The sequence below is a fragment of the Microcebus murinus genome, chromosome 19 (genome assembly GCF_040939455.1).
Source record: "Microcebus murinus isolate Inina chromosome 19, M.murinus_Inina_mat1.0, whole genome shotgun sequence".
Classification (NCBI taxonomy): Eukaryota; Metazoa; Chordata; class Mammalia; order Primates; family Cheirogaleidae; genus Microcebus; species Microcebus murinus.
In genome coordinates this window covers 40,239,400-40,267,272 of record NC_134122.1, presented here as the reverse complement: position 1 = coordinate 40,267,272, position 27,873 = coordinate 40,239,400, and the positions used below count along the sequence as shown (strand labels likewise).

Sequence of the window (27,873 nt, the reverse complement as noted above, 5' to 3'; positions counted from 1 at the left end):
GGAATAGGAAAGCTGCAGAGAAGCAAATAGAACTACATACTGTTCTAGTTCTGCAAGTGCACAATGTGGTTGTGTGCTTTTATATGTCTCGTCATTATAACATAACCAAAAATAATGAAAAGAAAATTGACTGCTCAAAGGGGTTGCATATGTTCTCCACCGCCCCCTTTTTGGGAAAGATCTCTATGCACAAAAGAGTTAACACGGCAGGCTGCGATTGCTATCCTTAGAGAGGCCTGCTTGCAGGGGCACCCCTTGGCAGGGGTCTGGGAACTTGGATTTCTAGAGGGCTCCCACCATCCCCTGAGCCGTTAAGAGTGGCTCCTTGTGCTAAACCGTTTGTTCAAACAATGTGGTTTGTATTGAACGCTTGCTTTCCCTCTGGGTATCTGGAATTTGCGTACTTGCCAGGCAGAAGGTGCCTGTGATCAGCCCCGATAAAAATGCTGCGCACCGAATCTCAAATGAGCTTCCCTGGTTGGCAGCATTTCACACATGTGTTCACAGCTCATTACTGGGGGAATTTTATGTGTCCTATATGACTTCCTTGGGAGGGGACCCTTGGAAACTTGTGCCTGGTTTCCTCCACTTTGTGCTGGTTTTGCTTCATATCGTTTTGCTGTAATAAATCACAGCTGGGCTTATGTGCTGAGCCCTCTGAGCTCTCTTAGCAAGTTACTGAGCCTGAGTGAGAGTGGTCTTGGGGACCCCCAAAATAACCTGTACCTTAGAATTGCAACCTTTGGTATAAAAACATCAAGCAGATTGGCAGCAAAACAACAGTAGTTACAAATACAGAATTCCAAATATGCTTGCTGTGATACAACTTGAGTAGGGGCAGGAGGTGGACAAAGGGCAGGGGTTTGGGTGCTTATTGAAAAAGGCACTCCATGCGGGTGCATATTCTGGAGACGTTTACAAAGCAAATAATGGTAAGAGGAGCCACCTGAGTTGCACACTAGTTATCAGTGTTACTAACCAGCACATGATGGCAGTTGTGCACATACAGTATCCGCTCCTCATCCACAGTCTCACTTTGCAGTTTTAGTTACCTGCGGTAAACCAGGGTCTGAAAATAGGTAACTTCACATAAGTTATATTAGAATATATTGTTATAGTTGTTCTATTTTATTGTTATTGTTCATCTCTTACTGTGCCTAATTTATAAATTAAACTTTATCATAGGTATGTATATGTAGGAAAAAACATAATCTATACAGGGTTCAGTGCTATCCTTGGTTTCAGGCATTCACTGGGGGTCTTGGAACATACCTCTAGTGGAGAAGGGGGACTACTGTTCCACATAAAGGTTCCTTCTTTTGACTTGTGTGTGGTTGGGTGCAAAGCACTGAAATGAGGATCATGTAGTCATAGATTTCTTGGTTAGTTTTCTAGTGGAGGAAGTGACTGCTTTTCAGGTGGAATTGGATTACCAACATGTCTATTATGAAAGTCCTTATCATGCATGTGATATTTCTTGCAGAGATGTATTACACCAGAATTTTGAGAGTTACAAGCCTGAAGTACAAGAGCTGATTTGTGTAGCTGACCGTTTGGGATCACTGATGCAATATGAAACACCTGGTTTCCTGCCAAACAAGAGAATACACAGAGGTATTCTGGAAACTCTCTGAAAGTGGAAATATTTCTGGCATAAGAGCAAGGGTGGCTAAACCATGTTGTGCTTTTTTTAAAAAACTAGTATTTATTGTGCTTACACTCTCCATGTGATCAGAACAGAAATTTGTGGAATCATTTGTACTGACTTCTGAAGGAAGGCTGCTTCCAGCCTTGGCGTCTTTGCTGTTGGTGGAGTATAGATCTAGGATATTGATGTTAAGTCCTTACTCTAGATCAGACAGCTGGTCCGGGTGAGCTGTTAGTATTTCCTTACTGTAGGAGTGAGGAGGAATTTGAACCTCTTATTTCAGTATGAGGCAGAGTTGGGAGGACACAACTTGGGGTATCTCTAATTTCCTCTCATGGGTTTTAATTTTAATAGGAACATCATGATTGAGATGTACCTTGGGTCTTGTTATATCACCAATACTTCTGATCTTTTCTGTGGTAACTCTATTTTTTTTTTTTTTTTTTTTTGAGACAGAGTCTCACTTTGTTGCCCAGGCTAGAGTGAGTGCCGTGGCATCTGCCTGGCTCACAGCAACCTCAAACTCCTGGGCTCAGCGATCCTACTGCCTCAGCCTCCCGAGTAGCTGGGACTACAGGCATACGCCACCATGCCTGGCTAATTTTTTGGATATATATTTTTAGTTGGTCAATTAATTTCTCTCTATTTTTGGTAGAGATGGGATCTCGCTCAGGCTGGTTTTGAACTCCTGACCTTGAGCAATCTGCCGGCCTTGGCCTCCCAGAGTGCTAGGATTACAGGCATGAACCACCGCACACGGCCTCTTCTTTTGTTTTATTACCATAATAATGAACTTGGCCAAACTCTTGAGTTATCCTTGAGACTCTGTAAAGCAGGTGGGAATCAGTCCCTCTAAAATGTACCTACACATTCTTGTTTTCTGTTATTTCTTTCTCATAGCCATGGGTTTGGCAGCACTGGAAGTCATGCAAGCTGTGCAGCGTACGTGGACGAACTCGAAGGTTCGAATGAATGGAAAAACACGGCTGATGCAGTGGAGAGACATGTTTGACATTGCAGTAAAATGGAGAAGGTAACTAACGTTTTAGTGAAAATAAACTAGCAGTCTCGTCATTGCAAAATAATGTCAGTCTAGTCTAGCTAACAGGTTGCGGACTCTGTTTCGCTTACTAAAGGCCTTCTATGTTAGGTTTTCCTGTCTAAAGTTTGTCAGAAACTGCTGATGTCTTTATTCTTCAACACACACTCAACTATAATAATATTTACGAAATAGGAATTAATGGTTATCATGTGTCCAAAGCACATTTAAATGAAGTGTTTTAGAAACAGCAGTCTCTTTGAAAGAGCAGATCTTACCTGTGGTACCTTTGAATGAACCTCAAGGGCCCAGACTCTTTGTAGGTAGGGATGTGTCTGGCTAAGCAGCTAGTTTAGAGGAATGCACCTTTGATATGCATTTTTATGAGAAAAACCTTGCTCTACTTGTAAACCTTTCCTGGCTTCTTACTTGGTTCAATTGGAACATCTGTTTGGAATTCGCAGGTTTGTACGTCATATTTTTAGATGTAATGGACTAGCATTCGTTCTATCCCTACCTTTACAAAGACTTCTACATGTTTTATTTAGAATGCTTTTGAACACGTCTGGGTTTTATAAGGTCTTTGGCTTTAATAAGCTCTGTTTGACAGGATTGCTGACCCAGACCAGCCTGTGCTGTGGTTGGATCAAATGCCAGCACGAAGTCTCAGCAGAGGTTTCAACAATCACATCAATTTAATTAGGTATGAACCTTTCATGCATCTTTCCTGTTTCCCTAGGAGTTCATTCTCAAGAGGCAGGCACTGAGACAGGTAGTGACCTATTTGTTCCTTTCCTGGTGACTTTCTGACGGATTAGCTCTGCACCCGCAGAATCCTGCCCACATTCCTTCCCAACAGTCCACTTGCAGAAAGAAATACAGTACATGCCACACTCCTTCCCCAGCCTCTTCTCTTTGGTGCAGAGCGCAATAGAAAGGTAGACTGCAGATATTTACCTAGGGCGTCAGTCTTTAAGGGTTCCTAGAACATCACAGAAAGTGATTAGATGGCACTCTAGCCCAGGCGACAGAGCAAGACTGTGTCTCAGGAAAAAAAAAAAAAGAAAGTAATTAGATGGAGAACATTACACTTACTATAATATCTCAATAATAATGTATGGCTCAAAGAAATTCTCCCAGCGATGACACATCAAGGGCTTGGATAAATAACACTCTGGTCACCAAGCTGCCTTCCAGAGAGGATAAGGCAGGTGCTGGGAGAGCTTCTGTTTTTTCCAGAGGCTCTGGCAAGTTGGCACATGGGTGAAATGTTTTCCTTTCTACCCTCACTTCATGTGCTTAGCTGTCCTCTAAATAAATGATGAACAAATACAAAAGAATATCAGCTTCAAGGTGACCCATATTATCAGCCTGTCTTTTAATGAATTTAATTTTAGATAAAATGTATACATGTAGCCATTGTGTCACCTGTAAAATGCTTCTAGGTCCAGGAACCTGAATCAAGAAAATATTATTCTATACAAGTTCGACACTTAAGTTTGAGAGGTATTTTTGGAGACAGAGTCTCACTCTATTGCCCAGGCCAGAGGGCCATGGCGTCAGCTTAGCTCACAGCAACCTCAAACTCCTGGGCTAAAGCAATCCTCCTGCCTCAGCCTCCCAAGTAGCTGGGAATACAGGCATGTACCACCATGCCCGGCTAATTTTTTCTATGTATTTTTAGTTGACCAATTAAATTCTTTCTATTTATAGTAGAGATGGGATCTCGCTTTTGCTCAGGCTGGTTTCGAACTCCTGACCTTGAGAGATCCGCCTGCCTCGGCCTCCCAGAGTGCTAAAATTACAGGTGTGAGCCACCACGCCTGGCCCTAAGTTTGAGTGTTGACGGAAATGTCATTGGTGTATTTATTTTTAATTTCTAGAAACAAATTTCTTTTTCCCTCCTGACTTGTATATTCCTATTTGTCATGGAATGACTCGTGACATTGATAGGAAGACTCAGTCACCTTGCTTTAAATGAAGGCCACTGTCAGCGTGCTGTGCTGTGTGCTGGTGACAGAGGAGGGATATACAGTCCCCTGACTTCAGAAAGCTCACAATTTAGTGAAGAAGACAGAGTGGTAAACAGCTAGTTTAGCATGTTAGGAGTGTGGGGGTCAGATGTACAGGGTCATGGGAACCCAAGAAAAGGGTACCTAATCCTGCTTTCAGTGGCATTTCAGCTCCTTGGAAAAGTGGAAGACAGAGTGAGGTGGGGTGATCAGGCACAGACCCATGGGTGAGTTAGGTATGGTCAGGAAACTGAGACTGGCTCATAGTGTTTGCTGGTTAGCTCGCAATTAAGGAATGTCAGGCACTGAGGCTAGAAAGATAGGCGGAAGCCAAAATGTAAATAACTTTATGGTCCATGCTAAGGAGTTTTTTTTTTCCTGAAGGTGATGGTGAGCCATTCAGGGATTATAAGCAGAGAAGTGACATGAGCAGGTCTGCACATGAAGTGATCACTTTGGCAACAGATGGCAGAATAGATTTGAAAGGTGGCGGCAACCTTGGAGGCAAGGAGGGAGGTTAGCAAGTTGTGCAGTTATTCGGGTGAGCAGGTGCGAAGGCCTTGAAAGCTGTGTAGTGTGGGCTGGAGAGGAAGGGGTGGATATTTAGAAGGTAGATTCAGGCGCACTGGGGTGGGTTAGAAACCGGGGAGAGTGTGGAATTAGAGGGAATTCATCTAACTCCTCCCCCCTCCCAACCCCTGCACGTGGTTGTCCCATCAGACCAGAGAGCACCAGGGTGAAAAGTAGGTGGCCACGTTTTGGGGGTGGGGGGAAGTGTAGGATGGGGAGTGAATTCCTATCCAACCTAAGGTTTGGGAGGCCTGATGGGAACCCAGGGAGTGACATCCCGGGAGCAGTTGGGAGTGTCACGTGACTCAGCATGTTGGCTGAACATGGAGTTCTGGGAGAGAGTTTAAAAGAAAAAGGAAAAGGGGGTGGAAATGTGTAGAAAGTAATATTTAGAGTGGGCAGAGGAAAGGCGGGCTGCCAGGGAGCTGGAGAGCAAGGCAGGGACTGGCGGACAGTGCAGTCAGGAGACGACGTGCTTTCTTCAACGTGGTGGGATGCATCCAAGGGAGCTGGCACCAAGTCTCAACCTCACTGCAGCACGTGGGGACTTTTCTTCCCACCGTGTCTTATCTGGAGCCAAGCCTGGCGCCTTTCCTGACAGGCCATCTCGCCAAGACAGCGCTCGCTGCTTCCATGCACTCACTGTGAACAAGCCAATTTCCCAGGCTCGTTTTTTTCCTACATTATTCTCATAGTTCTCTTACGGTTTTTTTTTTTGAAGACAGAGTCTCGCTTTGTTGCCCAGGCTAGAGTGAGTGCCGTGGTGTCAGCCTAGCTCACAGCAACCTCAAACCTCACACTCCTGGGCTCAAGCGATCCTCCTGCCTCAGCCTCCCGAGTAGCTGGGACTACAGGCATGCGCCACCATGCCCGGCTCTTTTTTTCTATATATATTAGTTGGCCAATTAATTTCTTTCTATTTATAGTAGAGATGGGGTCTAGCTCTTGCTCAGGCTGGTTTCGAACTCCTGACCTCGAGCAATCCTCCCGCCTCGGCCTCCCAGAGTGCTAGGATTACAGGCATGACCCACCGCGACCGGCCCATGTTTTTTTTAATTTAACTTTGAAATTAGGAGTTGTTTTGAGCATGCTCCTTTGGAAGAAAGATTCTTAATTTTATTATTATTTTGCCTTGTAGGGGTCAGGTGATCAACATGAGATACCTGGAATATTTTGAGAAAATACTTCATTTTATTAAAGACAGAATTCTTGTTTATCATGGGTAAGGCTTCCATTTTCTCCTTCATAGTCACGAGTTGGTTTCATACATTTCACATGTGTTATATTTATGAAACTTGAAAATCAAGCCTGTTGGCAGGACAAGCAAGTAAATTTTTACATAGTATTTAGAATCGTAAAAGTTTTCATAATTACTTATCAATCTTTTTCAAAATAGTTTCATAAAATTCATGGCCCTCCACTGAAATGTCTTTAACCTTACACGCAATATTACAAGTTCTGCAGTCTCTTTCTTCCAAAAAGCAGGATGTTTCTTTGGATTTATCTCTTAGGGATTTCAGGTTTCATATTCATTCTCCCTCCCTTGAAAGGCAGTATGGGGTAGATACGGCAGGGAGCAGAACTCTGGGGGAAGAATTCTGAATGGTTAAATATCGCTAAGTAAACATAAAATCGGTATAAAAACCTAGTACGATACTTTCATTTGAGCAGCTTCAGAAATAAAAAAAAAAGCATGTACTTCTAATTTCAGAGTTGAAATAGGAGGATCAAAGTTTTAGGACCAAACTCTTGCCCTTATGTGTATATACAAGTGCGAGCTGTCAGTTCATTCTGTTTTCCCTGTTTCACCTTTTGGTTGGGCTGCTGTTTCCTTAATTCTCATCAGCAAAACTCATTAGGATTAAACCATCCCATTATTTAGAAACTTTAGTCCTGGCCCATCATTTGGATTATTCAGTTACTCATAATTAAGGACAATTTATTTAAATATAATAACATAATTAATTATTACATATTTGCATTAATCTGTTGCCATCTCTCTCTTTCTTTAAGAGCTAATAACCCTAAAGGACTGTTGGAAGTTAGAGAAGCTCTGGAAAAGGTACACAAGGTAGAAGACCTTCTTCCAATTATGAAGGTAAATTTATCATCAAAATCATCGTAGATGTTTTGAGAAGGGGAAAAAACCAATAGCACTTTTTTGAAAAAGAACTCATAATTATTAAATGCATGTTTATTAATTAATGCTATAATTGTTTTAAAATTTACAAAAGGTGCCATTCGAAATCACTAATATGAACACATTCTGATAATAACCAAAATAAAATAAAACATAGGCGTCAGACTCAAACAGAAAACCTAACTTCCAGGGAAGCAGTTACTATAGGAAACAGAAGAAAACTGAAAAGTACATACGGAACCCTAGCAGAGAGCAGCAGTCTTGTTGAGCTTAGGAGGTAGAGACTGGAGCTGGGGTCTGCCGAAGTGGCTGGAATTTGCATGGCAGAGGACAGAGGAGGAGGAGACTGTGGGGACTGCCCAGAAGTCAAGGAGGGTGTTTCTTGTCATCCTTGGCCAGGAGCTTGGTCATACACATGCAGCGAGAGTCTCAGGAGGCTCCATAGAGAGTGGCTGATGCAGGGACAAGGGCCGAACAGAGGTACGGGTGTTTACGGTACTGAGAGACATTGAAGTTCTGGCCTCACCGGGGTGGACGGATCCTGTGAGCACTTCAGACATTCAGTTAAGACACACTGCAGAAGTAAGACAACAATCTACAATAGAGTCCACATCCCAGGACAAAGGACAGTTTCTAAATAGACTATGCCAAGCCTAAAAGGATTAAGTGGATCTGCTAGTGATTTGACTACCTGTCAAAACAAAACTCAGTACCCTTTAAAGGAAGGCAAAATAATCTGTGCTCCTTAATCACTAGAGGAGTGAATGCTGTGGTGGTTTGAATGTGTCTTGCCAGAATTTATGTGTTGGAAGCTTAATGCCCAGTGCTGTGACGTTAGGAGGTGGACCCTGCTGGGAAGTGTTTAGATCATGGGGGTGAAGGATGTATTAACGGGACCACAAAAAGGGCTTTCAGGAGTGGGCTTGCTTTCTCGCCTCTGCCTTCCGCCATGTGAGGCCACGGTAAGAAGGACCCCCCCCCCCCCAGATGCCGGTGCCTAGATCTTGCAGTTCCCAGCCTCCAGAACTGCGAGAGAATACATTTCTGTTCCTTATAAATCGCCCAGTCTCAAATATCCTGTTACGGAAGCATGAAAGGACTGAGGCAGTGAAAAAGAGGAAAATGTGACCCATAACCAAGAAAACTAAAAGCACTTGCCAGATGATCCAGATGTTGGAATTTGCTCTTTTTAAAGTCCTGTCTGCTTCATAAATGTGTTCAAGGGCTTAAAGGAAAACATGAACCTAGTTAGATGGAGGATTTCGGCGGCGAAGTGGAAACCATAAGAAGAACCAGAAGAAGATTCTAGCACTGAGACGTCAGTGGTCTCGGGTTCAGATTGGTAATCTGCTCGCGAGCACTGGGTTAGTGAGCGTTGAAGAAGGATGCTGGGCAGAGAACAGCCTGCACAGTATCCTGAGTCTCCTCGTGTGGCCCAGCAAGGACCCAACTGTGGCTTCCTAGCATAGCACCCCTTTCATTCGCATGGAGAGATGAGGTCAAAGTGCGTGTGGCCTGTCCACAGAGAGAGGCTGCTCCTTCGGTTTCGCATGTGGCCCGAGGCTTGCGTGCCAGTTCGTAGCTTTCCTGGACCAAGGGCCATCTTCCAGATCAGGGTTTTCACAGAATCTGTCCGCGTTTCTCAGTGGAGACCGGCAGTGGAACACTGCTCAGTACTAAAAAGGAAAAAGAGCACTGCAGCTTGCAGCGACCGGGTGACTCTCAGAAACATGTTGAGCAAAAGAAGCCAGATACAAGCCAGTGTGATTCCAGCTACGCCAGGCAAATGCTAAGGGAGAAGAAAAGTTGTGTGGCGATGTCAGTATCAAGAGCCATTTGAATTCACAGGGAAAGGCACTCCAAGGGACTGAAATTATGTTGGTTAAAGTGTAATCCATTAAGAAGTTATAACTTTATGAACCTTTTCTCCACCTAGAAGTAAAACTACCCAAAAATGTGGCAATTGCAGTTAGATTTGCTTTTCCGGTTAAAGGTTTGAGCAGTGATGTGAAACCTGAATCATTCTTCTCCTTATAGCTATAATAGATGAGATTGATTCATAGCAAATAAAACTTAGGAAATGTGTATGAATACACAAAACGTATCCATTTCTAAGGAAGCAGCATGTCATGAACAGAGAACCGAGCCAAGCATGTGGCCCATGCTCCGCATCTGCCCAGCTGGGCGTGGGAGGGCCTGTTTTATGGTCTTGTCCCAGGTTCTCGTCTGCTGAAGACCAAAGATTCTGGCAGACACGCTTGAGTTCCACTGAGTATTTACTGCACCAAGGTGAAATTCATAGAGAATATGGAAAGATTTTCCACACCAAGTCACTTTTGTGCCTTGAGGGAGTTATAAAAGGTAGCTTCTACTTGATCACATGTATTCTGGTATGCTAAAATCTGGGAATGCCTTCTGGAAAAGCCAGAAAGAAGTGGCCAGCAGCTCGTACCTAGTCACGAGAATATGCCAGTTACACGCGCAGCCCAGCATTTGTGTGTTATTTGGTGAGCTGCTTTGTCACTGATAACATGGGTTTCTGAAATGGTAAACACACTTATGAAAGTTCCAAGCTGTATGTGATACACTCCTTACTCCACGTATATGCCATTTGCTCTCCATTCAGTGTGTATGAAAGCTGTGTAACAAATAGTGTGTAAGTGCAAAATGGAATCCAGTTCCGGGTAATTATTCAATCATAAACAAGGTTTTCATCCACATGAAAGTTGAGTGGGTTATTGGAAAGTCATGCCTAATGTGTGACAGTCCCCTGCATTGCGGGACATCTCATAGTCTTGGCCCCATCTGCTTAATCTCGGTGACGACCCGTCTCCCATAAGTTCCTCCAGTGGCCCCCAGAGGACAGACGGCTCCACGCAGGGCTGCTCCACGCGGGGCTGCTCCACAGGGGGCTGCTCCACGCGGGGCTGCGGGCAGCACTGCACAGAAAGACACTGCAGGGTGTCCCAGAGGCTTTCTACAGGCATTTTAGGCATTTAAGTTTACTGTGGTATTACGCAGAATACAAAATCAGCCAAGGGAGATTTTAATATTTCATATACATCTTTGTTTAAAGAGAAGAGCAAAGTGGACGACACGACCGTGTCATTTAGCCACAGCCGGAGAGAAGGGGTGTGTCGCCAGCCTCGGCGCCGCCCCAGTGTGACGTCACCGGCAGTCTGTGTTGTCTGGAAGGTGCTCGCTCCTGGTGGTGGGACTGATGTTCCACTCCAGCATCAGACATGGGATGCGCTGGTGTTTCACAAGGCACACGTAGAAGCACATGCAACCAGATGTGTGAAGGTTTAAAGCGCTCGGTGAAATGCGGTCCCACAACAGCTTCCACTGAAACACAGAGTGCTGTCGAGGAACAACCAAGTTAAAATAAGACCTCAGCCCCCCAGAGGCAGCTGATGAGCAAGTAACTTGGACCCTAATTCCCAAAGGCCCGGGTTCACAATCTACCACTGCCCAGGCCGGACTTTGCCTCCCCAAGTGCTTTTTTCCATCTGTAAGATTGTGTTTTATTGGTGCATTGTGAGGATCAAATGAGAATTGGCACATGGCAAGTGCTAGCACATTCCCTGTTCTGAGGTCTCTTCTGTGTGGACGGTGCTTGCCCGTTTCAGCATCCCCTGTTGGCCTCCATGGCCTCCTGTCCACCCCCTCCACCCTTCTCCGGGCCGTCAGCGGCACCTGCTGTGTCTTGCTGTTTGTGGACAACCTTACCCCCACACCCAGCAGTGTCTTACTTGAAGCACACCGCCTTTTATTTTATGGTTGATTCTCTTTCTTCAAGACCATCGAGCCTGAAAAAAAAAAAAAAAGTCAATATAAATTAATTTGGGGGGCATTTTTCTGGAATAAGGACAAAACCTATTTGCTGGCATTTCAAGTTTGTCCCAAATGTTTTACACAGAAAGTTGTCACCTGAAACTGCGTTCATACCCATCACTCCTGAGGTCCATTCTTAGCTCTGAGTAATTCCTTTAACATACTTCTCTGTGGTCTGCCCAAGTGTGTGTATATGTGTATGTGTGTGTGTGTGTGTGTGGGCATGTGTGCGAATGTCTCTAGTTAAATATAATTCTGAGTACTTTTGAGAAAAGTCAGACTCTGCTTTGAAGGATCACTAGCATGAACATAAGTTGCTTTTTTTGAGTTACAAGATGTTTGGTACAACTATTCCGCCAACAGTCAGTGTTACTGCCTACTGAGATGCACATGAGGGAAAAACTCACTCTCAGAAGTGAGCAGTACCCCTTGCTGATTAAGAGAGCCCGTGAGCTTTTGGTGCTGGGGTTCCCTGCTGGCCTCTGGTGGGGGCCATGGGGAGTGTAACTTGGGCTCCTAGAGTTTGGGCGGAACGAGTGTCAGGTGACTTCCTTGATCCTCTTTAAAAACATATAAGTTGGATTCAGCACTACAGAGTTGCAGTTGGGGTTTGCAATGAATTAAACACTAGTAACATGAATTTTCTTTTTCCCCGAAAGCAGTTTAATACTAAAACGAAGGATGGGTTCACGGTGAACACAAAAGTTCCCAGCCTCAAAGACCAAGGGAAGGAATATGACGGATTCACGATTACTATTACGGGAGACAAGTATGTGTGCTTCCTGCTGTGGGTATAAAACTAGAGACTGGAGCAAGAGGTGTGCATGTGCTTTTTGTTGCCATAGAGGTTGGTCTTACTGGGCATTTGCTCTATCCTAAAATGAAAAGCTACCAAGGTCCAGGGTGCACTTATAACCAGTTATTTTTTTTTTAATGTGACACCCAAGAGTATGACACCAGCAGGCACATTTTCTAACAACTTTCTAGATACTAAGTATAATGTCTAATGTAGTTTGTGAAAAGCATTCCTCCCAGTTTTTGTCATTCCTTTTTGGAATGGGGGGAGAGGCTTTTATTAATAGTAATGAAATGAAAGAAGGTGAGTGGTTGGCAGCTTGAAGTCCATTGTAGTATTTTTTAAAAAAATATATATAGATTTTTAACAATTACATGAGTAGTGCAGTCTTATTGTAGAAAATTTAGAATACACAGATGAGCAAAATTAACAAAGTAAAAATCAAGCTATTTTCCTTAAGACTGAAGTCACACTGTATTGTTTTGTGACCTGTTTCTTTTCTGCCCTTTCCATTACACTATCATGGTCGTTTTACCAGTCACAGTCTTATAAGCATTTTTAGTAGCTGCATAGTACTCTGTTGTATAGAGGCGGTAGAATTTCTCCTACTGATTTTTTTTTTATTGACCATTTAGGGTGTTTCCCATTTTTTTTTACTTTATAAATAAAACTAAAGTGAATGTTGTTATTAACTATAGTTTTATTTATATCTTATATCTAAACTTCATATGGCAACCTCCATATACCTTGAATTTTGGATGAAATTACCTTGTAACTGCATGCACGCACATGTACACACGCACCCCTTGTTCAGTGCGTGGCCTGCGGAACAGTAAACCCTTGCACAATTCCTGCCGGCTGGGCCATGGGGCTCTGACTTCCATCCTCCAGCCCCTCTGCCTCCCGGGCTCTGGCTTTCTCATGTGCTTTTACTCTCAAGCTACCAGGAGCCGCCTCTGCAAGTTCCAGGTCAAAACTTGACCAGGCCTTCACGAGTAAACACCACTAAAGCAACTTCCAGATTTTGTGGCATTTCCATATCCTTGAAGTCTCCATCTCTACTCCAAGCTGCTTATCAAAGTATTTTCCAGACAAAGATCATTCTCCCCCAGCAGGCATTCCAGGGTGTGCTATTTAAAGTTAAAAGTGTTTTCCTACCTTTTCACATATCCATGATGTGTATCCTCAGATCAGATTCCCAGGCAGAAATGGAATTACTAAATAAAAGAGTATAGTTGACCCTTGAATGATGCAGGGGGTAGGGGCGCCACGCCCCACTTCTCCTGACACAGTCAAAATTTGCATGTAACTAACTCCCCCAGAACTTTACTAATGGCCTACTGTTGACTAGAAGCCTTACAAATAACCTAAACAGTTGATTAACACATATTTTGAATGCTGTACGTATCATATACTATATTCTTATAATAAAGTAAGCTAGAGAAAGGAAAATGTTTTTAAGAAAATCATAAGGAAAAGAAGATGTATTTCCTATTGATTAAGTGACTATAGATCAACACAAAGGTCTCATTCTTGTCATCTTCACACTGAGTAGGCTGAGGAGGAGGAAGAAGAGGAGGAGGGTTGGTCCTTCTGTCCCAGGGCTGGCAGGGGCAGAAGACAATCCTTGTATAAGTGGGCCTGTGTGGTTCAAACCTTTGTTGTTCAAGGGTCAGCTGCACATGGATTGCCTCCCCTGAAACATGGCATCTTTCCTCAACTGCCTGTTCCAGCCCACCTGCTGCCTCCCCTGCTCTGGGCCTCCCAACCGCTCGGGCACACTCTTGCCTGGTGTCCTGTCTCCCGTCTGCTTTGACAGTGCTTCAGCAGCACTGTTAAGGCTCCACTGCACTGGCCATTGCCTGTCGCACCTAAAACCAGCTTCCCTGCCAGGCATTCACAGCCTCCTGTGACGTGCCCTCAGACATTTCCTGCTTGACCCAAGCCATCTTCCTGTCACAGCTTGGCCTGCTAGTCCGACTGGACTGCTTGTTTCGGGAGCTCACCTCCACTTCCCTGTCTGGGTCTGTCACTCCTGACCTTCAGGACCCATGTTCAGGTTGCTTCTCCCATGAGACCTTTCCGGCTTTCCCGCATGTCTTCCAGATTAGATCCAATCTCATCTTTTTCTCTACTGAAGGGCTGTATGTTATGGCCCAAAGCATGGTTGCATAGCAATTTGCAGCCCTGTTTCTCCCTCCCTTCCTCAATCAAGGCAGCAGCTGGGCTGCTGTAGGATCTAAGAACTAAGAGATATGTCTTCCTAATGGTGCTATGCAAGAAATACCTGTTGCATCAAACTTAGATCCTCCGTAGAGCCTCAGTGGAGCTAAGCATGTGGCAGAGGCTTAAAAGGACAAAAACCAGCAAAGTCCCTGAACTTCCTTCTTATGCACAGTTCTTTTTTTTGAGACAGAGTCTTGCTTTGTTGCCCAGGCTAGAGTGAGTGCCGTGGTGTCACCCTAGCTCACAGCAACCTCAAACTCCTGGGCTCATCAAGCAATCCTTCCGCGTCAGCCTCCCAAGTAGCTGGGACTACAGGCATGCACCACCATGCCCAGCTAATTTTTTCTATATGTATTAGTTGGCCAATTAATTTCTTTCTATTTAGAGTAGAGATGGGGGTCTCGCTCTTGCTCAGGCTAGTTTCGAACTCCTGACCTTGAGCAATCCACCCGCCTCGGCCTCCCAAAGAGCTAGGATTACAGGCATGAGTCACCATGCCCGGCCTTATGCACAGTTCTTGCTCCTGGTCTTCAGTTGTGCTGAAGTGGCTGTTTGAGAAAATATTTAGGGACACATGTTGTTTGAGCAGCATATGGGCATTTAAATGCCTTCTTCACTATGTATAATTGTTTCCCATATGTTAGCTTAAGCTCATATAATAAGTACATGTGCTTAGACTTACTGTGAGCAAATGAGTAACTGGTCACTTAAATTGTGAGGAAAGTATCATGTTTTATGGAAAAATGCATTCTTATAAAACATGCCTCACCTGTCTATAGTTAGATACGTTTAGTGCCACATCAGCATGCTGTTTGCTGTTCTTTCTTTCTTTTTTTTTTTTTAGCTTTCTGTATTTGGCTGTTTAAACTGTATAATGCATGCCTTTGACACCCATTCTTGTATTTTCAGAGTTGGCAATATACTATTTTCTGTGGAAACTCAAACCACAGAAGAAAGGACGCAATTATATCATGCTGAAATAGATGCACTTTATAAAGATCTGACAGCAAAAGGAAAAGTATTGATTCTTTCATCAGAATTTGGGGTAGGTTTCTTTGTTTCCATTGTTTACACTCTTCCTGTGATTCCTTTGTAAACTTTTTAAAATCTCTGTCCTTTCATTGAGACTGTACATCTTATGCTGAAAGCAGATTGAATAGACCTATAAATATTCTTTAATATAAAAAATTTCCCATATTCAGTAACTACAGCAATGGGGGAGGATGATAAATTTATTATTTATCAGTCATTAGTACTGTGTACTGTCAGAAGTTTAGGCTTTTATAGGATTTAAATGAAAAAGTTGGTCCATAATGAAAATGGCCTGTGCTTCACCTTTTCTTCCGTTTTCCTCCCTTCACTGTGGTTTTTGCTTGTACCATACATTTGCAATGAGCTTTTTGTTTGTTTGTTTTTGTTTTTGTTTTTTTTGAGACAGAGTCTCGCTTTCTTGCCCAGGCTAGAGTGAGTGCCGTGGTGTCAGCCTAGCTCACAGCAACCTCAAACTCCTGGGCTCAAGCGATCCTCCTGCCTCAGCCTCCCGAGCAGCTGGGACTACAGGCACGAGCCACCATGCCCGGCTGATTTTATATTATATATATTAGTTGGCCAATTAATTTCTTTCTATTTTTATGGTAGAGACGGGGTCTCGCTCAGGCTGGTTTTGAACTCCTGACCTTGAGCAATCCGCCCGCCTCGGCCTCCCAGAGTGCTAGGATTACAGGCGTGAGCCACCGCGCCCAGCTGCAATGAGCTTTTGAACGTGAGCCAGATGATGCATTCGCACTGGTTCACAGCAAGGAAAGCACACTGGAGTGCTGTGCACTGCACTTCGCAGCCCTTTTCTCGTCTGGGGCCTTGTTCCTTGGGTACCTGCCACTGCCAGAGGTGGGCTCCTTACAGACCTTCTCTCCCTGCCATGCCCCCATCCTGCGTCCTGCAATGGATGCCCCTAACTCTTGGGATGCCACCTTTGTCCTCTCCGACATTCAGTCAGGTCTTCCATGTAATTAAGCATCTACGTCTATATACGTAATTAAGCATATTTATCAACTAAGTCTATCTTGGTGTTGGGGAAGGGGCTTCCCTGGATCTGTTGAGGTAGGGAACATGTTGTTTGAGAAAGCATATTTGGTATTAATAAGTGCTTCTTAAAATTTTAATCGCAATATGTATTTTGACATTTCAAATAATCATCAAAGGAGATTTTTATGTTTATCAAAAGATTGCAGTTTAAGAAACATTGCTCTAGATTGAACTTTGTATATATTTCCTTTCGCTGGAAAAAATGATACAAAAGAATATTTAAGAATGTGAAAAGTAGGTTCTTGGTTCTTATAGGAGAGGAATGGAACAATACTTTTCTTGATATAAATGATTCTTAAGTGTCTTGTCATCTAATGAAAAATTAGTTTGTAATTAAGTATGTAAGTTCATGAGCCTGTGTCTTTTTTTCTAGGAGGCTGATGCTGTCTGTAACTTAATCTTATCCTTAGTTTATTACTTTTATAATTTAATGCCACTCTCTCGAGGATCCAGGTAAGTGATATCTTGTCATTAAAATTTTTTTAAATTTAGAAATGTGTTATTTTTTGCTTATCCTATTGTGAATATAGGTATAAAAGTATAGCAAGAATTGGTGAGAGGCCCCTGTTTTTTTCCAAAATCCACTTAAAAAATTATTTCCTTGATCTGCCATATCATCTAAAGAATTATAAAAGATAGTTGTAATATAGTGTGTTTATGTTTTATAGGGATTCATCCATTCAACAAAAATCTACCTAAGGTTTACTGTGTGTCACACGTCATGCTCAGTGTTTTTTTGTTTTGAGACAGAGTCTCGCTTTGTTGCCCAGGCTAGAGTGAGTGCCGTGGCGTCAGCCTCGCTCACAGCAACCTGAAACTCCTGGGCTCAAGCAATCCTCCTGTCTCAGCCTCCCGAGTAGCTGGGACTACAGGCATGTACCACCATGCCTAGCTAATTTTATATATATTAAGCATCTAAGTCTATATACATAATTAAGCATCTAAGTCTATATATTAGTTGGCCAGTTAATTTCTTTCTATTTATAGTAGAGATGGGGGTCTCGCTCTTGCTCAGGCTGATTTCGAACTCCTGACCTCGAGCAATCCACCCACCTCGGCCTCCCAGAGTGCTAGGATTACAGGTGTGAGCCACCGCGCCCGACCCATGCTCAGTGTTTTAATTTTTGGCATTTGTCAGCCCCTTCCTCTTTTCCCTTCTTCTCCTTCTTCCATTTTTTTGGCCATTAGTTGACCTTTAATCCTAATGTTTTATACTTTTGGGTCCCAGTCATTCCTTAATGTTTTTATTTTGGATAAATTCTTGCTACTTGTATAAGTACATCAGGAGTTTTTTAGGTGTCATTAAAACAAAGGATATATCTGTAAAGTTTTCATTTTATTCTCTTTCTTCCCAGTACTATGTGCAGTAAATCATGTAAATAAATGCATACTGCCATTGCTAGCACATATTTAAACTTGAGATGTTTTGGCTAAAAATAATACCGTTGAATGTCTTTATCTTTAATTAATGCTTCAGAAAGTAAAATTCCCCTAAATATGGTAGTCAATTTGGTTATAGTTTTTTTTTCTTAGCATTACCATACAGATAAATATTCTTTTTTTTTTTTATTTCATCATATTATGGAGGTACAAATATTGTTAGGGTTACAAATATTGCCCCTGCCCCCCCCCCCATGTGTCCAATCCCCCGGTGGTGTGCATCACACACGCGGTTATAGTTTTTAAAAGGCATTGAAACTAAATAGGAACATAAATATTATCAGCATAATTATTGCTAATTGCGTCCACTAAACAAATGTGTGTAAGGCCTGTTCACACCACCTCTGTGGACCACCCAGGCGGGCACAGCACAGAACTCCCTGCACTCGTCCTCCCTGCAGCAGCTCTGTTGGCTGACATAGGACATTGTAAGAAGTGTAGCTCCAATTGTTCTCTCCTCTGTCCCTCATCCCTATATCTGTTCAGTACTAAAGCCTATGGATTCTGCCTTCCCTGCCTCTGTTTCTCTCTTCCTTAAGCTCTCTGCGGCTAGCTTTGTTCCTGTCCTCTTTGTGCCCAACCTCTCTCCTGCACCTTCCCAAAGCCACTGGCTCAAGTATGAGCTTGGTGGCATTGTGCTCAGTGTGCAGTGTCAGTCTCTACCCTGTGCTAGTTTGCCTTGGCCATGGCACCTCTTTATAGCTGCCTTTTCTTTTCCCTTGTGGCCCTCCTGCAGGTCCTCCACCAGCCCTCTCCACCACACCTCCTTGCCTTCTCCTCTGTCCCCTCCACCCCCAGCCCCAGGGTCCTTAAGGATGCAGCACATGTGTCTGTAGCCTCTGTGAAGTCTTCCTTGGTAGGTGACCCGAGGAATCGACTCAACCTGTTTTCCTTGGTGTCCACTCAGGGCGCTTAGAAGCTTGCTCTCAAGGTATCTGTGCCATTCTGTCACCCCTGCTAGGCTGTACACTCTCAAAGGCAAGATCTGTTATTATCATAAGCCAACTGGTCCTTGGAAAAGCACAACTCAATGGTGCCAATGCTGGGTCCCGTGAACTTTTGCCATCCACGCTCCACCCAGAAGCAGCCAGCCCCTTCTCTCTCCTCTTGCCATGAGTGCAAGCACAATTTGTTCCAAACATCTTCTACCCCAGCTCTGCACCCACTGCCCTATGCTTGTCTTGGAGTGACTAGGGCAGGAAACCTTGCCTCACAAGCCCCTGAGCAAGCAGACAAAGGTACCCTGCAATGTCCTCAGCCTCATAGAGCCCCTGTAGTTCACACACACACCAAAGCTACAAACCACCAGGCTATTAGTGCATTCTGAGAATATGTTCTGCTTTTCTTCTTTGGAGGCCAACATTGCTAATGCTTAAAAAATAAGATTAATATATTTATATTTACAAAGTTTATTATATATATGCATTTTGAAGCCAAGCCTCATGGAGGACCACAAAACAACCAGAAATCAAATAACATGGCAGTAGACAGTTCTTACCTATCAATAACGTTGAACGTAAACAGACTAAATTCCAATCAAAAGACATACAGTGGCTGAATGGATTAAAAAAAATAAGAACCAACTATATGTTGTCTGCAAGAAATCCACTTTACCTGTAGAGACACACATAGACTGAAAATAAAGGGATAGAAAAAGATATTCCATGCAAATGGAAACCATAAAAGAGCAGGAATAGCTATACTTCTATCAGATAAAATAGATGCCAAGACAAATATGTAAAAAGAGATGAAGTCATTACATAAAGGAGTCAATTCAGCAAGAGTATATAACAATTCCAAATATATATGCACCCAACACTGCAACACCCAGATATATAAAGCAAATATTATCAGAGTTAAAGAGAGAGATAGACCCCAATACAAGAATCATAGGAGACCTCAACACTCCACTTTCAGCATTGGACAGATCATCCAGGCAGAAGACCAACAAAGAAACATTGGACTTAAACTGCATTTAACCAAATAGACCTAGTAGATATTTACAGAATGTTTCATCTAACAGCTTCAGAGTCCACATTCTTCTCAGCTCATGGATCATTCTCAAGGATAAACCATATGTTAGGTCACAAAATAAGTCTTTAAAAATCAAAAAAATTGAAGGCATACCAAGTATTTTCTCCAGCCACAATGGAATATAACTAGAAATCAATCACAAAAGGAACATTGGAAACTATAGAAAGACATGAAAATTAAACAATATGCTCCTGAATGACCAGTGGGTCAATAAAGAGATTAAGAAGGAAATTTAAAACTTTCTTGAAACAAGTGAAAATGAAAAGTCAACATTTCAAAAACTATGAGATACAGCCAAAGCAGTAATAAGAGGAAAGTTTATAACAATAAGTGCTATATCAAAAAAGTAGAAAAGCTTCAAATAAACAACATAATGATGCATCTCAAAGAACTAGAAAAACAAGAGCAAACCAAACCCAAAATTAGTAGAAGAAAAGAAATAATAAAGATCAGAACAGAAATAAATGAAATTGAAACCAAAAAGTATAAAAGATCAGTGAAACAAGAAGTTGGATATTTGAAAATATAAACAAAATTGATGCACCTTTAGCCAGACTAAGAAAAAAGAGAGAAGACCGAAATAAATAAAATCAGAGATGAAAAGGGAGACATTATAATTGATACTGCAGAAATCCAAAAGATCCTTACAGACTGCTATGAGCAACTATATGCCAATAAATTAGAAAATCTAGAGGAAATGGATAAATTCCTAGACACATACAACCTACCAAGATTGAACCAGGAAGAAACCCAAAATCTGAATAAGCCAATAACAAGTAATGAGATAGAAGTAATAATAAAATGTCTCCCATCAAAGAAAAGCCTAGGACCTAATGGCTTCACTGCTGAATTCTACCAAGCATTCAAAGGACTAATACCAATCCTGCTTAAACTCCAAAAAATCGAGGAGGAGGGGATACTCCCAGACTCATTCTACGAGGCCTATATCACCCTGATGCCCAAAGCAGACAGAGGCACAACAACAACAAAAAAAGAAAACTATAAGCCAATATCTGATGAACATAGACACAAAAATCCTCAAAATACTAGCAATGTGAATTCAACAACATATTAAAAGGATTATTCATCACGATCAAGTGGGATTCATCCCAGGGATACAAGCATGGTTGAACATACACAAATCAATCAGTGTGATACATCTTTATATCAACAGAACAAAGGACAAAACCATATGATTATTTCAATTGATGCTGAAAAAGCATTTGATGAAATTCAACATCTCTTCATGATAAAAACTCAAAAAAATGGGTATAGAAGGAACTTACCTCAACACGATAAAAGCTGTGTATGACAGACCCACTGCTAGTATCATACTGAATGGGGAAAAACTGAAAGCCTTTCCTCTAAGATCTGGAACAAGACAAGGATGCCCACTTTCACCACTGTTATTCAACATAGTACTAGAAATTCTAGCTGGAGCAAACAGAGAAGAGAAGAAAGTAAAGGGCATCCAGGTTGGAAAGGAAGAAGTCAAATTATCCTTATTTGCAGACGATATGATCTTACATTTAGAGAAACCTAAAGACTCTACAGACAAACTTATTACAACTGATAAATTCAGTAAAGTTGCAGGATACAAAAATCAGTAGCATTTCTATATCCCAACAGTAAACAGTCTGAAAAAGAAACCAAGAAAGTAATCCCATTTACAATAGCTACAAATTAAGTAAGATACCTAGGAATAAACTTACTCAATGAAGTGAATGATCTCTACAATGAAAACTATAAAACATTGATGAAAGAAATTGAAGAGGACACAAACATTGGAAAGATACTCCATGCTCATGGATTGGAAGAATTAATATTGTTAAAATGTCCATATTAAAGCAGTCAATCTACAGATTCAATGGAAACCCCATCAAAATACCAATGACATTCTTCACAGAAATAGAAAAAATAATCCTCAGGTTTTTATGGAGCCACAAAAGACCCAGAATAGCCAAAGGCATCCTGAGTAAAAAGAAGAAAACTGGAGGAATCATATTACCTGACTTCAGATTATGCTACAGAGCTGTGGTGACTGAAAAAGCATGGTATTGTCATAAAAACAGCCATGTATTAATAGATAAATGGAACAGAGTAAAGAATCTAGAAATAAATCTGTACATCTAGAGTGAACTTATCTTTGACAAAGGTGCCAAGAACATACAGTGGGAAAGGACAGTCTCTTCAATAAATGGTGCTGGGAAAACTGGATATCCACATGCAGAAGAATGAAACTAGACCCATATATCTAAACTAGACCCTTATCTTATATATAAAAATCAAATAGAAATGCATTAAAGACTTAAATCTAAGACATGAAACTACTTAAAGAAAACATTTGGGGAAATGCTTCAAGATATTGATCTGGGCAAGGACTAAGAGTAATACCCCAAAGCAGTGGCAACCAGAACAAATTTGGACAAATGGGATCACATCAAGCTAAAAAGCTTCTGCACAGCAGAGGAAACAATCAACAAAGGGAACAGAGAACCTACAGAATGGCAGAAAATATTTGCAAACTGCCCATCTGACAAGGGACTAATGACTAGAATATAAGGAGCTCCAATAACTCATTAGGAAAAAAAATGAAATAATCTGATTAAAAATGGGCAAAGGATCTGAATAGACATTTCTGAAAAGAAGGCATACAAATGGCCAACGGATATATGAAAAAATACTCAACATCATTATTGCAGAGAAATGCAAATCAAAACTATAATGAGATATCATCTCACCCCAATTAAAATGGTTTTTATCAAAAAGGCAATAACAAATGCTGGTGAGGAAATAGCAAAAAGGAAACCATTGTACACTGTTGGTAGGAATGTAAATTAGTGCAACCAGTATGGAGAACAGTATGGAGGTTCCTCAAAAAACTTCAAATAGAACTGCCATATAACCCAGCAATCCCACTGCTATACATCTGAAGGAGAGGAATTAAGCATATCAAAACAATATCTGCACTCCCCTGTTTATTGCAGCACCATTCACAATAGCCAAGATTTGGAATTAACCTAAGTGTCCATCAGTGTATGAATGGACAAAGAAGTTGTGGTGCATATACACAATGGAATATTATATAACCACAAAGAAGAATGAAATCCTGCCATTTGCAACAGCATGGATGGGACTGGAGGACATTATGTTAAGTGAAATAAGCCAAGCACAGAAAGACAAATCTTGCATGTTCCAACTCATATGTGGGAGCTAAATATTAGAAACAAGAGATCACATGGGGACAGAGAGTAGAATGATGGTTACCAGAGGTTGGGAAGGGTTATTGGGGAGCCGGGAATAAAGTGAGGTTAGTCAATGGGTGCAAAAATATAGTTAGATAGAATGAACAATATTGGATAGCATAACAAAGTGACTATAATCAATAGTAAGTTAAGGTATGCATTAAAATAACTAAAAGAGTGGAATTGGAATGTTCCTAACACAAAGAAATGATAAATAACTGAAGTGATAGATACCCCAATTACTCTGACTTGCTTAATTCACATTGTATGCCTGTGTCAAAACATAATATGTACCCTATAAAGATATACAACTGTTATGTACCCATAATAATTAAAAATAATTTTTTTTAAAAAAAAGCTAAGCTTTATGAAGTTGTTAAAAATATTGGGCACATTTTAAAATATATTATTTTACAAGAATAGGAAAAAACAAGTAGGAAAAGAACTCCTAATAAAAGGAAACACTTTTTTGTCCCTCAGAAAAGGAATGTTGTTGGTGATGTTTACCCTTAAATTAATAAAATTAGTAAATATTTTAAGACAAGTAGAGATATTCTCATGTTTAATGAAACATTTTTTATTCCAAAGAATTCTTAAGTAAAATTTTTTCTTTTATGATGGAAAATCCATGGTGAAATTTAACATGATAACTGTTTATGGAGCAGGACAGATTTGACAGTTGTTCTTTATTTAAATAGTGTCATCGCTTACTCGGTCATCGTGGGGGCACTGATGGCAAGTGGAAAAGAAGTGGCAGGAAAAATTCCCAAAGGGAAGGTACGTTGGAGCTGGAAGGGGAAAATGCTCGATTGTGTGTTAAATCCCAGTCTGTGCATTTTTATTTTAAGGTATGTGAGTTAAACACATCTCAAACTGTAACTTTTTCCTCTGTGTTGAGTGACATTCCTAAATTTCTTTCTTTTGCAGTTAGTTGACTTTGAAGCCATGACAGCCCCTGGCTCAGAGGCCTTTAGCAAAATAGCCAAAAGCTGGATGAACTTGAAAAGGTAACTGGTTGATGAGGGCTGACAAAGGGACATTTCCACTAGGGCAGGGAAGCGGCTTCCTGTTACTTTGGAGCTCTGTGCAAACTGGAATTGTTATGCTCATTTTATAAGTTAATATTTACTACAACAAATTTAATCTACCTGTTCAAGGTTAAAACATTTTACTGTTGTGTATAAGACCCTTTAAGGGTGAGTGTGTGGATAAAAGTGAACAATTAATAAAAAAATAAGGAAAATAGTGACAGAAATGTTACAAATGTCTTATTGATATAAGCAGGCATTTGTTTACCCTTTATTCCCAACTCTTAGGCGTGGTATTCAAGAGTGAACTTGGGCCGGGCGCAGTGGCTCATGCCTGTAATCCTAGCACTCTGGGAGGCCGAGGCGGGAGGATTGCTCAAGGTCAGGAGTTCGAAACCAGCCTGAGCAAGAGTGAGACCCCGTCTCTACTATAAATAGAAATAAATAAATTGGCCAACTAATATATATAGAAAAAATTAGCCGGGCATGGTGGCACATGCCTGTAGTCCCAGCTACTTGGGAGGCTGAGGCAGGAGGATCGCTTGAGCCCAGGAGTGTGAGGTTGCTGTGAGCTAGGCTGACGCCACAGCACTCACTCTAGCCTGGGCAACAAAGCGAGACTCTATCTCAAAAAAAAAAAAAAAAAAGTGAACTTGAACCTGTAGGCAGAACCCATTTTACCTTACTCTGGGTGGTAGCCCTTAGCCTACTGAATTGCATTTTATTGCATTTTATTACACTCAGTTTTGAGAAGCTGGCACTGTATTATAATTTAAGCAGGGAGTATGTGTGAGCAGTGACCAGCAGCCAGGAGTTGTCCCTGACGGTCATTGTGTGCAAGGGGTCTAGCAGACCACGATCTCTTAGTAAAATTGAACTCTCAGATGCTTTAGTAGTTAATAAAGAATAAGCCAGTCTCACTATGTGACCTTACTTATTCTTGCCCCTGCTCTTTGTTTTTTATATCCCAACTACCCCCAGTTTTGCCTTTCCCCTTTATTTGACATAGGAGCCACGTGAGTCATTGCTCACTGGGTAATTTGTACTCTTGTTTAAAATGGAGAAATTTGTGCCTGTAGTCCCCTGTTGCTCAATTTGTAAGGATGCCCTTAGCTCTGTGATGAAAACCTCTCAATAGTTATACCAAATCCCGGTACATTCTTGTTCTGGTTTTATTGGTTTGCATGTGTCAGTAGTATGACCACGTGGCCAAAGAGCCTGCTGCCATTCCTTACATAACTGTACAGCGCGAATCTTTCAACAGTTCTTTCAGGAAAGAATAACAGCACTACCTTATGTTGTGCAGTTAACATTTCACAGTGTACTTTGTCATACCTCGTCTCGTTCAGTTACAAACACTGTTGTTACAAATAAGGGAAGCAGGGCCTCGAGAAATAGCCAAAGCTAACGAGGAGCAAAGCTGGACCCGAAGCCTGTGTCTTCTGGCTCCAAGTCCAGCAGGTACCACAGCAGGACCTGTGGTACATCACGGTGTGTAAATCAGAGTTTAATTCTCCTTTCCCAAGTTCTACTTGAATTCCGAGCGGCTGGTGCCATGAGCCTACTGATACCCCCGTCCATCGCTGGAGAAGGCTCTGGTCTGTTCACGGCTCCTCCCTGCTTTTCTGAGAGCATCTGATGTGATACACATAGGGGTGAATCTAATAATAGAACTAAATATAAGCTTTGTCTCCCCCCTTTTTTTTTGTAAAATTGTGTTAATTTTCATGCCCCTTCTTTGTGTTTTTGTTCTTCAGCATTTCACCTTCTTATAAGACGCTGCCATCAGTATCAGAGACGTTTCCAGCACTGAGGTCGATGATTGAGGTGCTAAACACGGACTCCTCGCCACCTTGTCTTAAGAAACTCTAGTTCCGCTGTGGTATTTATACAAGTAAAGGGCCGGACCTCTTGCTTCTTAAGTTATTTTTTAAAACACGGAATTATAAAGAAATTAGGTCCTTTGTTACTTTTGATACTGACTTTTGATAGGAATTGAATACTTGAAATCATTTTCTTTACCTTCCCGAACCGTAACAAAAATCATGAAAGAGGGTTTCTGTGGGGAGGGAAAAAAGCTACTTGACGGGGAGGAAAAGTGTAGGTATTAGCCAGCGGCCTGTTGGTTTCCACTTTAAAAAGCATACAGCTCCTTCCTTACAGCAAAAGAAAAGTTCTCTTGAACAACCAAAAATTAATAATGAAGATGAACAAAACCAACAACCAAATAGGAGTGTTTTCATTCCTTTATTTTTCAAAGACTTTCTTTTTAGGTACATTGTAATAGGGTATCTTTTTTTTTTTTTTAACTCACATAATCTCCCTGTGTGGGTTCTCCGTTTTATTTGAACTACGGAAGATTCCTGGGCCGTCAGTATGTGTCACCCAGCCAAGGACGCTTGTTTTGAACGATACAAACAGTATTCACCAATGTCCCAAACACTGAATTATCGAACCATTATTTTTTTTCTCTGTTGGAAAAAAATAAACTGGGGTGATTTCTATAAATCACCAGTTTTTGGCACTGGATTATGTATGTTTTTATTGTGTGGGCTAGTTTCTATATATATATGTATATATAGATATATATGTGTGTGTGTGTATATATATAATTAGCCAGGTGTGGTGGCTCAAGACTGTAGTCCCAGCTACTCGGGAGGCTGAGGCAGGAGGATCACTTGAGGCCAGGAGTTTGAGGTTGCTGTGAGCCAGGCTGACGCCACGGCACTCTAGCTCGTGCAACAGAGTGAGACTTGTTCTTTAAAAAAAAAGTCAAAAACAAACTATTTGCTACTTTCTGTTATGTAGTTTTTTTCTTGAAAGTTTACGTTAGAGTAGCATAACCATGTCCCATATTTAGAAGACTGTGCTCACGGTGATTTCCTAGCACTGGTCACTAGCAGAGTTATCTGTGAGTCTCGGTAGCAAGTGTCCTGCCTAATTGATTTCCAACAGCCGTGGAGTCGCCCTATGGGCAGGTGCTGTTCTGGTACCCACATGAGCTTCAAAACAGCCACGAGGATGGGGCTCGTGTTCTCGTCTCGTCTGGGCTACCACCAAAGGAGGAGGGGAGAATGCTGTAAAGCGTTAGGCACATCTCATTTTATAAACAGATTTCATTGTCCACAGATCAGTTTTCTCCTGAGACTAATGCTGCACTCAAAAAAAAAAAAAAAAAAAAATGAGCATCTTTACTTCTGTGTTACAGGTAAGGGAGTTGAGGCTTTGGGAGATTAATGGCTCTCCAAGCTCACCCTGCTGTTGGGGCGGTGATGCGGGGATTCCTAACCGGTCCTCTCTGACCCCACGGCCTGCCCTGCCCCACTGGGGGCTTGGAGAACCAAGGCTTCAATTCCCTGGCTCTTATGGGGATTCAGAACCCTTAACACTGTACCGTGCAAAATCTTTGTATGTCTATCAGATTCCTTTTAAGTTTCTTTGCACCCTTAACTTCATCCTGTTTTGACTAAAAATGGCCCACCCTTTATATATGTTACAAATAAGGGAAGTGAGGCTTAGAGAAATCACTAATGCTAATAGTGAGCAAATGGACCTGAAGGAGTGTCTTCTGATTCCGAGTCCAGCGTGCAGCTCTGCAGCGCGGATGGTGCGTGGTCCTGTGTAATCCGAGTTCAGTTTTCCTCCCCAAAGCTCTGGTTGAACTTCCAGGCACAGAGGAGCTGCATTCAGATACACCCTGCAGGATTGCAAAGCAAGATGAGAATTGCAGAGATTAAACAGAGTAGAAATGAATAGGTTTTTTTAAAACTTTTCCC

At 41.8% G+C, this 27,873-nt stretch overlaps 1 protein-coding gene across 7 annotated transcripts in view; it reads left to right on the top strand.

The window, feature by feature from the left end:
- The window catches only part of TTC13 (tetratricopeptide repeat domain 13), a 74,316-nt gene extending 47,690 nt beyond the window's left edge, over positions 1-26,626 (top strand). For 4 of the 7 annotated variants that reach the window (XM_020281726.2, XM_012738196.2, XM_012738194.2 and 1 more), the window contains 11 exons: positions 1,484-1,614; positions 2,549-2,681; positions 3,298-3,390; positions 6,408-6,491; positions 7,283-7,367; positions 11,903-12,012; positions 15,175-15,310; positions 16,724-16,803; positions 23,768-23,846; positions 23,997-24,076; positions 25,855-26,626. In XM_020281726.2, coding sequence (XP_020137315.2) covers positions 1,484-1,614; positions 2,549-2,681; positions 3,298-3,390; positions 6,408-6,491; positions 7,283-7,367; positions 11,903-12,012; positions 15,175-15,310; positions 16,724-16,803; positions 23,768-23,846; positions 23,997-24,076; positions 25,855-25,969 — 1,126 coding nt within the window. In that variant the 3' untranslated portion in view covers positions 25,970-26,626. The remainder of the gene's footprint in view (positions 1-1,483; positions 1,615-2,548; positions 2,682-3,297; positions 3,391-6,407; positions 6,492-7,282; positions 7,368-11,902; positions 12,013-15,174; positions 15,311-16,723; positions 16,804-23,767; positions 23,847-23,996; positions 24,077-25,854) is intronic. The other 3 variants (XM_012738197.2, XM_075995456.1, XM_012738195.2) reach the window with 1 other exon arrangement.
- The last annotated feature ends 1,247 nt before the right edge of the window (positions 26,627-27,873 follow it).